General features: G+C 42.6%; 2 protein-coding genes and 2 pseudogenes across 2 annotated transcripts; 2 read left to right on the top strand and 2 right to left on the bottom strand.

Annotated features, from left to right (window-relative positions):
- Nucleotides 1-943: 943 nt before the first annotated feature.
- LOC147424079 (uncharacterized) lies at nucleotides 944-1,650 on the top strand. The gene is made up of 3 exons (XM_086501542.1): nucleotides 944-1,060; nucleotides 1,148-1,453; nucleotides 1,639-1,650. The coding sequence occupies exons 1-3, from the start codon at nucleotides 944-946 to the stop codon at nucleotides 1,648-1,650; spliced, it is 435 nt and encodes a 144-aa protein (XP_086357668.1).
- Nucleotides 1,651-2,413: 763 nt separating this feature from the next.
- Nucleotides 2,414-7,168, top strand: LOC147424078 (uncharacterized). The gene is made up of 7 exons (XM_086501541.1): nucleotides 2,414-2,491; nucleotides 5,231-5,447; nucleotides 5,544-5,856; nucleotides 5,996-6,104; nucleotides 6,477-6,535; nucleotides 6,798-6,826; nucleotides 7,107-7,168. The coding sequence occupies exons 1-7, from the start codon at nucleotides 2,414-2,416 to the stop codon at nucleotides 7,166-7,168; spliced, it is 867 nt and encodes a 288-aa protein (XP_086357667.1).
- A 1,686-nt stretch (nucleotides 7,169-8,854) lies between these two features.
- LOC147424077 (uncharacterized) lies at nucleotides 8,855-9,485 on the bottom strand (annotated as a pseudogene).
- Nucleotides 9,486-10,505: 1,020 nt separating this feature from the next.
- Nucleotides 10,506-12,151, bottom strand: LOC147424076 (uncharacterized; annotated as a pseudogene).
- Nucleotides 12,152-12,503: the final 352 nt, after the last annotated feature.

Genomic DNA, 12,503 nt, shown 5'->3' with positions numbered 1-12,503 from the left:
TTTCTCAAGCACAAGGATGAAGCATTTAGTGTTTTCAAAACGTTTGTGACACTTGTGGAGAATCAGAGTGGCAAGAAGCTTAAATGCTTACGCACTGACAATGGTGGAGAGTATGTTTCAAAGGCCTTTCAGGACTTTTGTGAGTCAAAAGATATAAAACGTGAACTTACTGCTCCTTACAATCCTCCTCAAAATGGTGTTGCTGAGAGGATGAATAGGACCATACAAGAGAAGGTCAGAAGTATGTTGTCTAATGCACAGCTGCCAAATGGGTTTTGGGCTGAAGCTGTATCAACAGCTGTTCATCTTGTAAATAGATCTCCTAGCAAGGTTTTGCAGAAGGATTCAGTGCCAGAGATGGTATGGTCAGGCAAAATGCCCTCATACAAGCATCTCAGAGTCTTTGGCTTTGAGGCATATACTCACGTTCCATATGCGTCTGCAGTGGGTAGTTTGATGTATGCAATGATTGCTACTCGCCCAGACATTGCATTTGCAGTGGGAGTAGTAAGCTGGACGTATCCCTGAGTTACATACACGACTTCATGTACGTCAACAAGCCTTAATCAAGTGGAAATATCGATCTGAGGAAGGTGCCACTTGGGAAAACATTAGTGTTCTTAAGAAGAAGTTTCCCACTTTTGTTTTTGAGGATGAAAACTCTTCTTTAAGGGAGGGAGTAATGTCAGGACAACGGCAAGGCCGGACTAAACAAGGGCAAGGCCGGGGTAGGCAGTGTGTAAAGGGAGTCCAACTAGGGCAAAGGGCTAGGATCCATGCTATATAGTGGGGGGTTGGGAGGTGGACTCCTAGGTTCTAGTTCCCCTTGTCTAACAAGGTAGGTGACACCAAGTTGAAGGTGGGGCAGCCGAATGATACAAAAATCAAAGCAGACCAGCTTGGTGAATGCAAAGAAGATGACAAGGAGATTGAGGGTAGTAGCATGCAGTTCATGTCGTCCGGGTTGATGCCATATGTGGAGGTGTTCTTGCCCGATGGGAAGCTTGCCCGGCAATGTCATGCAAGTGATGAATGCCCTGGACGGTTTCTCTTTGAGTTGGTGAGGTGGAGAATGGAGAGGCATCTCAAGAGAGAACATGGCCTTGACATACACATCCCAGTACGAAATTCGGGTCGTTCTTCCCAGGCTGAATTTCCCTCAAGAGCCAAGGCACCAAGGTCGAGAGTAGAGAAAGCTGAATGGCAGAAGTTGGCAAAGAATCGGTTTGAGGACATTTTGAGGAAGTTCGCAATAAATGTAAAAAAGGATGAGGATCTTCATCGTCTTCGAGCAATTGAGAAATGCAACAAGCTCAGACTAGAGTTTAGAACCGTGCCAAAGGAGCAATTTGTGGAGAATATTGTGAAGGAGTGCATGATTGCCTACCATGCATCAGCTCAATTGCGCCTTGCACGCATTCAAAAACGTATCGACGAAGGCTATGATGTGCATGTAAGCTGGTTAATTAACTGGTTAAGTGACTTCTTTCCTCCATGCCTATGTATGTTGTTTAGGTCCCTTGTATGTTTGAAGTTTTATCATGTTAGCATGGTTAAGTTCCTTGTTTACTTATGGTTGCTATGACAAGCATTTAAGTCTCAAAGGTTAGGTAATTTCACAGCTTTTATGTTTTGAAGGGCATCTTGTGAGCATGTTCAAAGTGTTTCTATGCTTATGGATGCTACAATTTAACTTACATTTCTTGTATGATTTGAAGCTCCATGAAGCATGTTAGCTGGTTGTAGCTTTCATGGCCACTAGGTCTTTCCTCCCACTTGTTTGTTACTATGGGCCTATTTTACCCACCCACCATCGTCCAAGTGTTGCTCCATTTTCTTGTGAGAATGTTTAAGTTCCTTGCATGTTTTGAAGCTTCATCAAGCATGTGAGAAAGTTATAAGTTTCATGGACGTTGTCTTTCTTTGTAATTGGGAGTGCCATCCCACTTCTTACCTAAAGTAGGTCCTATTTTCTCTCGTCAATCACCCCTAAATTAGTGGCCAATTACCTTCCTACATTAGCTCCTACATTGCAGCCCTAGTTAGCTCTAGCTATCATGCACAATGAACTCCCATTCATGTATATAAACAAGTCTTGTATCAATTCACCATGTTATTGTGCAATCGAGGTAATACATTTAGCTGAGTACTCTTTTCTATTCATTACGCACATTAGTCATTAACTTAAATTGTTTTAGTGTTTGTTTTGGTTTTTCCTACATGGTATCTGAGCCCCTATTAGCTTAATAGCTCACTCAAGCTTGCAAGCAACTAGATCCTTAATCCTTAATCCCTCTTAGAGACATTCGTCTTGCTGCTTGCTCCTCTCTTCCAAGGCATAAGAAAAATCCCTCTTAGCGACATTTGTCTTACTGCTTGTTCCTCTCTTCCAAGGTATCCGAAACCTGACGGCATGGCAGAGATCTCTTCTACCCCTTCTCTTAAAGCTAGACATCAAACCATAGACAAACTTAATGGTAATGACTATCAAGTATGAGGGTTGAAGACGAGCTTTGCGTCAAGGAGCTTCTACTATGGGATGTTGTCTCGACTCTAGGTCCAAGTCTTGTGTAAGTGGAGTCTATGTGATCATCCTCCATTGCGGAGATTGACGAGTGCCAATGGTGCGGTCTTTGAAGTCGGCATAAGCTATATGTTCTTTCTTTCACAAGATATATGAGCATACCAACTTAGTTGACTAAGATTCCTTGATCAAGAGATTGGTGAACACCAACATGCAAGAAGGACAAAGCATTGCCAAGTGTATGGATGCTTGGCAGGTTCTTCTTGATGAGGTCATTATCTGGGGATTGGCTATCCCTGAGACATTACAAACCATTATTTTGATGGTAGCCCTTCTATCCTCTTGGTAGGCATTCATCACCACATAGTGTGGACCTACAAGTGCAACCCTTGGTGGCCAAAAGCCATCAAGGAGAAGCTCTCTGCGTTCAATCTACGAGAGCCCAACCAGTGGCACTTGCCACCAACCGCAAAGACGACCAAGCCTCACAGCAATACCTCCAAACACCAAGGCTCCTTCAACACCAGTACACTCCCTCCCTATTACCATTCAAACTTCAATCATGGTGGTTGTTAGCGACAACATCATGGCTGTAAGAGCAATCCTCATGCTTAATTTTAATGCAAATTTTGACACAAATATGGACATCTAGAGAAAGATTGTCCTCAGAAAATGAGCAAGTAGAGGACTTCTCTGAAGCTTCATCCACCAAAGGTTCAATGCATGCAACTTCAGCCCATACCCTCAAGCCCAAGCTCATTATACTGAGCTCTCACACTATGATGGCAGTAGCCAGTCTCTTCTCATGCCATCCCCATCCACCCATGCAACTATATGTTGTGTGCCTTCATGGTTCAAGTATACTCTGTCCTTGTTTATCTATGTTTTTCATTGATTGTCCTAGGTCCTGGTTTACCAATCTTCACCCTTTTGGCCATGGGGACCTCGATGACCATGAAACCCAGCACTTGATGGCCATGAAATCGAGGACTGACAACCAAAGATGTCATTGGGGTGTACCTTGAAATCGGCGAGTTATGGTTCAAGTATACTTAGAGTTGTCCTTGTTCATTTATACTTGTCCTAGTTTACCAAGAGCCACCTTTTTTGCCACAGGGAACTTTGGGTTGTAGGTTTCATGGCAATCGGGTTGTGTGTTGACATCAGCCTGTCACCATCAAGAATGAGCATTTGGCCTTTGGATAAGGGGCAGCCTTCTTGATCTTAGAGGAGCAACAGTGAGACGGTGGACAGCATGGATCTCAAGGAGATCCGATGACAAACAAAAAGTTGGTGGTGGGTTTTGTCTTGGATTTGAACCCAGACAGGAGCCGTGGCAGCCAATCCCCTAATCGGATTCGCGTGTGCATTTCGTTGAAACATAGGTGTGTTTACATCTACTTATGCTTGCATGAGATTACTCTCTGGGGATGTCCGAGTTTACAAAACTCATATCAAGCATAAGTAGATGTAAACACACCTACATTTCAACGAAATGCACATGCAAAACCAGTTAGGGGATTGGCTTCCGTGTGAGTTTTGTAAGCTCGGATATCCCCAGAGAGTAATCTCAGACAAGCATAAGTAGATGTAAACACACCTACGTTTCAACGAAATACACACGCGAATCCGCTTAGGGGATTGGCTGCCATGCTCCCGTCTGGGAGGGGACTAGCTCTCAAATTTTTGGGAAGTAAATTCATACAAGTTTTGTAAACTCGGACATCCCCAGAGAGTAATCTCAGACAAGCATAAGTAGATGTAAACACACCTACATTTCAACGAAATGCACACGTGAATCCGATTAGGGGATAGGCTGCCACGGCCCGTCTGGGAGCTAGCTCTCAATTTTTGACTTATCGTCGGATCTCCTCAAGATCCACACCATCTGTCGTCCGCCATCGATCCCATGGCCCCGTGTCGGTTTAGTCAAGAGGGTCTTAAGGATGGTTTAGTCATGAGGGTCTTAAGGCTAGCCTCAAGCTGGTTGAGGACACAATAGGAGAGGTGGTCCAAGTAAACCATGTTCACGTATAGTTTGAGTTTCCATTGTTTATCTACACTCTTCCTCGATTGTCCTAGGTGCCAAGCTTGGCCCTTGTTTCGAAGTGACGCACAAAAAAAAAAAAGGCGAACCCTTACATGTGTCCGAGTTTACTTTTTAGGTTCAAATTTACTTTTCAGCATTTTTGTTATGTCTGTGTTTTCAACGCGCGGATTCCATTTGTCTATGTTTGGTATGCATGCAAAGGTGCAGGATGAGGATTTTACATGCACGCCATAATAAAAAAGAACAGGTGCATCCCGCTCCATGGCCGATTTATTGCATTACGTTTATCAGGTTTTTGTTTGATTTTAATGCGCTGATTCCATTTAACTATGTCTGGTCTTGATGCAGAGGTGCATGATGAGGATTTACATGCATGCCATAATAAAAAAGAACCCGTGCATCCCGCTATATGGTTTATCAAGTTTTAGTGCGTTGATGCAGCTTGTCTATGTTTAGTCTTGATGCACATGTGCATGACGAGGATTCTACATGTCCAATTGTTGTTTGGTTATAATGCGTTGTTGAAGTTTGTCTATGTCTGGTCTTGTAGAAGCTGGACATCTCACTTCATGATTAATCTAAAGCATTGTTTTTCTGGAGTTTGATTTTTTTCTTAATGTGTTGACCCCATTCTTTTGTGCTTGGTCTTGATGCAGAGGCGAGTCAAGGTGTCGCCACCCTGGCTGAATGTGATGATGGATGACATTGAGGAAGAAAAGGAAAACAATGATATGCAAGGTGAGAAGGGGAATGAAACCGGTGAAGAAGAGCACAATGAGGATGTGTTTTGGGAAGATGACTTTGGTGATGATGAGATCCCAAATGAGCAGGCAGAGGACAATCTCCAAGGAGAGAAAAAGGAAGGAACCCCTGGTGACGATGAGATCCCAAATGAGCCAGGAGAGGACAATCTCCAATGAGAGAAAAAGGGAGATGACCTTGGTGATGATGAGATCCCAAATGAGCCAGGAGAGGACAATCTACAAGAAGAGAAAAAGGAAGATGGAGGGGTCTTGGAGGGAGAAGGGTCCAAGGCGAAGGAAGGTGAGGCTGCAACTAGTAGCGGGTCTACTAGCTCTAGCTCCCAGTATGGTCTTGGAGATACACCACTGTACGAGATGCCGCCCTGTGATGATGCCAAGAATCTTTCAATGGTTGAGGCTGAAGGTCACCAATGTGATGAACCCAACAATGAGCACATTGTGGACACCTTTGATAGATTTTCTTCCATGACATTGAACATTGGTGTTTCCCAAAATGAGGTAAAGCTGATTATGGCTGTGTTTTTGCCGGTTTTCTGGGTTGTCACTAATTATGGCTGTGTGTTTTTGATGGATCTTGAGGTTGTCACTGATTGTGGCTGTGCTTTTATTCAATGGGTTGATTATGGCTGTGTTTTTTTGTTGGGCTAATCGTTCCAGGAACTTTGTGCAGGGACTCATAATGGAACATCGGCAAAAGTTGCCAATTCGGTCATCTACAAAGACAAGTGTGGTTATCGATGTCTCATCACCGAGCCATGAGACCCATGTATCTCTTAAATTCACCATCAAGAATGTCCGAGTATTAGTTTCTTAGGAGGGGGCGGTAGGGTGGTCACCACACGGACCAATATTGCGAAAGCCAGTTGATTTCATATCCCAGCTTTGCATTTTTAAAGAGTGTCGGTACTAATTCACATTATTCTAAGTCTTGCATGCTGGTGTTTTAGGATTGCTTCTAATGATAGCATCACATTCAATCCCGCAAGATTCAAACTGTCCACGAATGTAGATCAGCCCCTAGTCAATGCTATATTGCATGGAGAGGCTACCTCTCGGACAATAGACTTGTTTGGCCAGTAAGGTTCCTCTCTATGTCTCTCTCTCTTTGCTGGCAAATTGTTCTTCTAATTATCTCCAGGGTTGTTGTTTGCATGCAGGTGGATGTAACATGTTTTGCCGCCTTCTATTCTTAAGAAGGTTTGCTTTGTTGATGCTTATGGTACACAATGTCCACCTTCTCGAGAAATTTCTCTCAACACAGTTTGCTAGCCTTGACTTGTCAGAAATGGTATTATGTTTTTGGCCACTATTGGTCACATCGAAGAAAGACACCATGCAATGCTTCAAGAATAAATACTCTTATTCACAATTGTGATCTTCTTGTTTTAGCACCATTGGTTGTAACTTTTTATTTCAATTCACAGTGCCCGGCTTTGTTGATTATGGCTATGCTTTGAAGGTTATGGTTTGCGAATGCATTCTGTAAAGGTAAAACTGAAATGTGTTGAAGTCCTGGCCTTTGAATCTGTTGGTTATGGCATGCGGTTGTGTTCTCCGCAAGTGAAGTTGCAACCGTCTCCATCTTCGAACTCACAAGTTATGGCCATTGTTGCCTCATTATGAGCCCATTTAAATTTTCTAGTTATATGCTGGTTATGATCATTTGTGCTGTCTCTAGCATTATATCTCAAATATGGTCATCGATTACGTGAACTGTGCCTTGACCAAGGTCATTTCCTGGTTAAAAACTTTTTATTTCAATTCACAGTGCCCGGCTTTGTTGGTTATGGCTATGCTTTGAAGGTTATGGTTTGCGAATGCATTCTGTAAAGGTAAAACTGAAATGTGTTGAAGTCCTGGCCTTTGAATTTGTTGGTTAGGGCTTTGGTATGTAACAAGGTTATAGCATGCGGTTGTGTTCTCAGCAAGTGAAGTTGCGACCATCGCCATCTTCTAGTTAAGGTTGCTAAGTCTCAATATATTGGTTATGATCATCATTTCTCTAGTCAATGGTTATGGTTTTTGCATTCTTTAGTTCAAGTCTTAAGTCTCTTATGCAAGTATTCTCAATAGATAGAGTTAGGGATTTGGTCACTCTCCACGTTTATAGGTTATAACCATTACAGCCAACATGGCGTCAGCCCTTGTCATTGGCTATGGTCACCGGAACTTGACCATGGTGTATTCGAACTTGTTTACAGCTATTGTCACCAACATAACCTTGACTCCTCGATGCATGAGACATTGAGACATGATGGATCAATTTGACATAACACTACTCACTTGCCCAATGGTTTGGTACAGCCTCCGAAGCTAAGAGATGTAGATGTGAAAATTGATGCAATACATGACCAGGCATGGTACGCACACCTTGAAATCTTCAGTGAGATCGATCCAAAAATCGATGCAATAAGAGAACTGGCATTCAAATCTACAAATAACAACCCAAAAATCAATGCCAAAATTAATGTTCAACCTCCAAAACCATCCCCTTTGCTTCAGCCTTAGACACAACACTATTCATTTGCCCAAAAGTTTGGTACATAAGCATGCATTGAAAGCTACAAATATCAACCCAAAAATCTATGCAATAATTGCAATTTGATGTCAACCTCCAAACCCATCTCCGCTACTTCAACCTTAGACACAACACTATTTATTTTCCCAAAAGTTTAGTATATAAGTAGGCCTTAAAAGCTATAGACATCGATCCAAAAATCGATGCAATAAGTGACCAGGCATTGAAAGCTACAAATATCAACCCAAAAATCGATGCAACCTCCAAATCGATGCTCATTTGCCCAGAAGTTTGGTATGTAAGAAGGTCTCCAAAGCTACAGATATCGATGCAAACATCAATGCAATAAATGACCAGACATTAAAAGCTCCAAATATTGATCCAAAAATTACTGCATTCTTTGTTGTCCACCAATTTGGTATGTAAGCAATCCTTGCATGTCCGAAGAAAAGGGAAGACAAAAACTATCAACATCCAGTAGGACTGCCTAGCAATGACCATCTAAGACAGCACTACATCACTAAAACTCCCAGTCAAAGTAGTATTAATACAAATACGCATTATGAAGAGCCACTTACAATCTTGGCTCGACGGCGTAAACCACCACTTTGTTATCCAATAGCAATATTTTCGAAGGGCAAAGAGCGGCAGCTGCCTCGCTTCTCATGTTATGAGAACCATTCGTTGCTGGGATGCAAGGACCCCATCAAGTATTGACTCGTCCCCACATTGAATCGTAAACCTCCTCTCCTCTGTACCAAGATCTCCATGTACACATCTAACCACTTTCCCCCTCTGAATGACATCATTGAAGAGAGTAACATGTTGATTTAGAAGAGGAGACTCTGAACCATTCGGGGCTTGCTCAAGTGTCAAGGGTAAGAGAGCATGGCATGTATGACATGAGTGGCTTTCTCTTGGATCAAGCAAAAGACTTTGCTACAACAATGGAAGCAGAACACTTTACGTCTCTTTTTGAAGCGTACTCGGATCCTCCCTCACTGATGTTTGCGTCTTAAAACGCCAGTTGTTGAGGCCTTTGGAGGGACAACTGAGACCAGCCCAGCTTCAGCTCCACATCCATCGGCTTCTCATGCCGCACCATGACCAAGCCGAGTTTGTGTTACATGTGCTTGGATCTGTCTAATTGAGCCTATTGCTGGCAAGTCGATGCACTTTGGGACAATCAGAGTGGAGAGGCAATCCCTTGAGTTGCACAAATAATTAAAGAGGATCAATTTTAGATCACTATCACACTGCCCTAACTTGTTCTTCAAAGCTTTGTAAAAGTCCTTTCAAGTCTAAGATGCATCCAAGAATTTGGTTATCAATAATGGCTACACTTTCCTCGGCCATGGTGGGTATCTGGCTTGACATATCTTGGTCCCCCATTGAATTTTGGTCCCCCATCATTGCATCTTGCTCCCTTGCTTGAGCATTGGCCTCCCAAACCACATGGTTGAAGGCATGTATGCTATCAAGAACTGGGAAAATACATAGAAGTTGAGGAAAGTGCTTTTGAACTATTAGTCGGATTCCATACTAATGCTTGCATTCTGAACCCCAGTCAGGACAATCACAATAGCTGGATTGGACGCTCACATGATACCATTGGGAAGGAGATGACATGCTAAGAATTTGAAACAGCAAAGTGCTTTCCTCTATCACTTGAAGGGTGGTAGGATCAGCCTCAAAACTTTTCAGAATTGCCTCACCAGCTGCTAATCCAGATGTGTGCTGCTTGCTTGACCCAACTCAATTAAAACACCCGGAATCAGCTGCCACTTGTTTAAACACAAGAACTTAGGAGTTGGCATATACAATAGAATACGATACTAGTTACAAACTCCAAAACCAATCGACTCTTACCAATCTCTTGCTTTTGCTCAAAGAACTCAAGCAAGGTTCCTCCGATGTAGATTCCATGCAATGAATCACCCACAAATGCATGCAAAAGGACAAGTACCTATCTATTTATCTTCGCATCAAGCAAAGTATACTTGATATATTGCCATAATAGTTCAACCAGGTTTGTAGTGTCCACATTCCCATGTACAAATAGACGCCCAAACTTTGGCCACCTTGTCCGCCACATGCATGTGCTACCACACCAACCATTTGTCACGTAACGCTGGATATTTTCATGCATTGAATATGTATCCAGAAACTGTCTATATTCCAGATTAAAAATCTCCTCAGTTGGTGCTTGCATTAGATTTAATAAGTGATTATAGACATCAGCTTGCTTGTCCTTAGGGACCTATGAAATGATTCCAACAAGTTGGTTATTAATATTGATAGCATCCCTTGACACACCAAAGGAACGGAAAGCTATGCAACAACTACAACAACTTCATACCTGCGGCAATAAGTTCTCCACCCATGCCTTCTTGACATGGAACCAGCATAGTAACACATGGCATGCAACTTGTTTTGGGTTGCCGGCTTCATCTTGTCTCCAGCAATGAGGATCCACATTGACCACCTTAAGAATTGCTTCCAGCTCTTGCTGATTCTTGTCAATGACAATAGCTGCAGGATGAAATTTTCCTAGCCTTGCAAAGACCAGCTTGAAGGTCAACTCCAAAGCCAGTTTTTCATGATTAGTGGCCACATCGCTCGTGCATAACATCAGCCATATTGGCATCCCTACACCAATTTGGTTGGGCAAGACTGCAACATAAAGTGGTAACCCAAAGACATTTTTTTTGAATGTGCTATCCATTGCCCAAGAGTTATGATGAGAGAAACAAATAGCAATTTCAAGCATGTCCTCATCTTGAATGACAAGAATAAACGGTCTCTCGCATGCATCATCTGCCCTCGGGTTGTATGGTTGGACAAATATGACCTACAAGCAAGCGCATGCCCATGAAAAAAAAAGCATGCAAAATGTGACCAGAGGTTGAGCTCTCAATGGTACCTTCTTCAAATCTTGCAAGCGAAGAGCATTGCAGTCCAATCATGCCAATCATGCTCTGCATATTCTCCTACAGTGAGGCCAAGAGATGCAACATAATATAGATCTGCAAAGAATTACTTGTAAAATGATATGGTTCAACCCTTGAGATGCTTTGGGAGAGAGTGAAATACCTTGTGTGTGCATCCGGTGTAGCAACATTCGCACTTCTTTCTGTATCATGAAGAACCGATAGATCACACGATCAAGTCTAGATACATGATCCATGTGAAGGTGTTCCTTTTACTTTGATATTTTTGCAACATGCCAGCAAGTGCCTATATCAAACATGTCCTTTGTGCAACATGCAATTACAAATGGATGCACTGGCAGGTGATAAAGGTCTGCACGAGATCCAGGTACATGTCCCTCGTGAGTACCTTGGACTTTGATAATCACCTTATCAAATTCTTCAAAGTGTTGGACCACCCCTTGAATCCACATCCGCACCTTTTGGATTTTCGATCTCGTCGCTTGTGTGCACCTTTTCGTTGAACGCTACCCCATCGATGACACATGTATTCTTGCACCCACTTGCTTAATCCATGCTTCTTTGTTGATCTGACCAAGACAAGCCTTGTCTGATGCTTTATCATGATGTTTGCTAATTGTGGCTCCACTTGGGATAGGGTTGTCTCAATTGATGTGCTTGAAGTAGTAGTAGACCAGCTACAAGCAGGCCAAGAGGAGACATCATGGGAGATAGGTTTCTCTTCCAACAAACAACCACATGCAATTACCGAATCTCTTATGTAGTCATGAGATATCCCATGTTTTCTCATGTCAATGCACCATTTGGTCTTGATTACGTTAATAGTGGCAACCACTCCCAAGTGTTTTTCATGCCTTGAGGGACAATGGGCTGCATGTACAATGCGCGCCCAATCTTCTATATATGTGATTTTTAGGCCTGATGATTTTAGCTACAATTAGAGTTGTTGTGAGGTGGCAATTGGGCAAAGGGAGAGATCATCTCTCATTCTATTCCACCTCTTAGATTCATCATCCCTGTCACATCATGTGCTTTTAGAATTGAAAGTGACATTGTGACTGTCCCAGCCAAATTATTCACCATTAAGGAGTACATCTTCTCATCAAATGAGAAGAATGTGTTTGATAATTATTGTAATGCATCTAAGGAATCCCCCAAGTCCTCAACAGCAGGCAATGGATCCATACAAACATCCATCTCATCCCAAGGAGTATGGTGTTCCAAAAATCCATATTGATCCAGATCATCATCACTTGATTCGCCCTCCGTAGTAGTCGCAAAACCAAGGTAATCTTTAAACAAAATATTGGCTGCATTGTTGGCTTGATGCACCCGCAAGAGCATAACAATCCAAGGCTGACAATTTTAACCCCTTGCAGGCAGCCCAACTAACCCAACTTGCTGATATTAAACATGCACAAATTAGTGAGACTTTGGTAGACAAAGAGACATGCAAAATAGTGGAGACATTAGATGCTTATTGCAACGCACACACAAGGGAGAGACATTTGTAGACAAAAAGATCAAAATAGAACCTAGTTGACATGCCCATTAGACTCCATTGTGTGTAGCCTCGTCAAAGGCACTTTTTTCTGTTCTTTCTCAGACCCTAAACAAGCACCCAGATGGTCCCCTCCCAAACCCTAAAACTTAATGGCTATTATTGAGGAGCATCAGTAGACTTACTGGACAACCC

This window comes from Adiantum capillus-veneris, chromosome 26 (genome assembly GCF_014529385.1).
Source record: "Adiantum capillus-veneris isolate H3 chromosome 26, ASM1452938v2, whole genome shotgun sequence".
In the NCBI taxonomy this organism is placed as follows: Eukaryota; Viridiplantae; Streptophyta; class Polypodiopsida; order Polypodiales; family Pteridaceae; genus Adiantum; species Adiantum capillus-veneris.
The sequence above is the reverse complement of the archived record's forward strand: the minus strand, read 5'-3'. Positions and strand labels throughout refer to the sequence as shown.

Coding starts and splice junctions, on each gene's coding strand:
- LOC147424078 (XM_086501541.1), top strand. CDS start 2,414: ATGGCAGAGATCTCTTCTACCCCTTCTCTTAAAGCTAGACATCAAACC. Junction 2,492..5,230: donor TTAATGGTAATGACTATCAA/GTATGAGGGTTG, acceptor GTCTTGATGCAG/AGGCGAGTCAAGGTGTCGCC. Junction 5,448..5,543: donor GAAAAAGGAAGGAACCCCTG/GTGACGATGAGA, acceptor CAAATGAGCCAG/GAGAGGACAATCTACAAGAA.
- LOC147424079 (XM_086501542.1), top strand. CDS start 944: ATGCAGTTCATGTCGTCCGGGTTGATGCCATATGTGGAGGTGTTCTTG. Junction 1,061..1,147: donor GACGGTTTCTCTTTGAGTTG/GTGAGGTGGAGA, acceptor CGTTCTTCCCAG/GCTGAATTTCCCTCAAGAGC.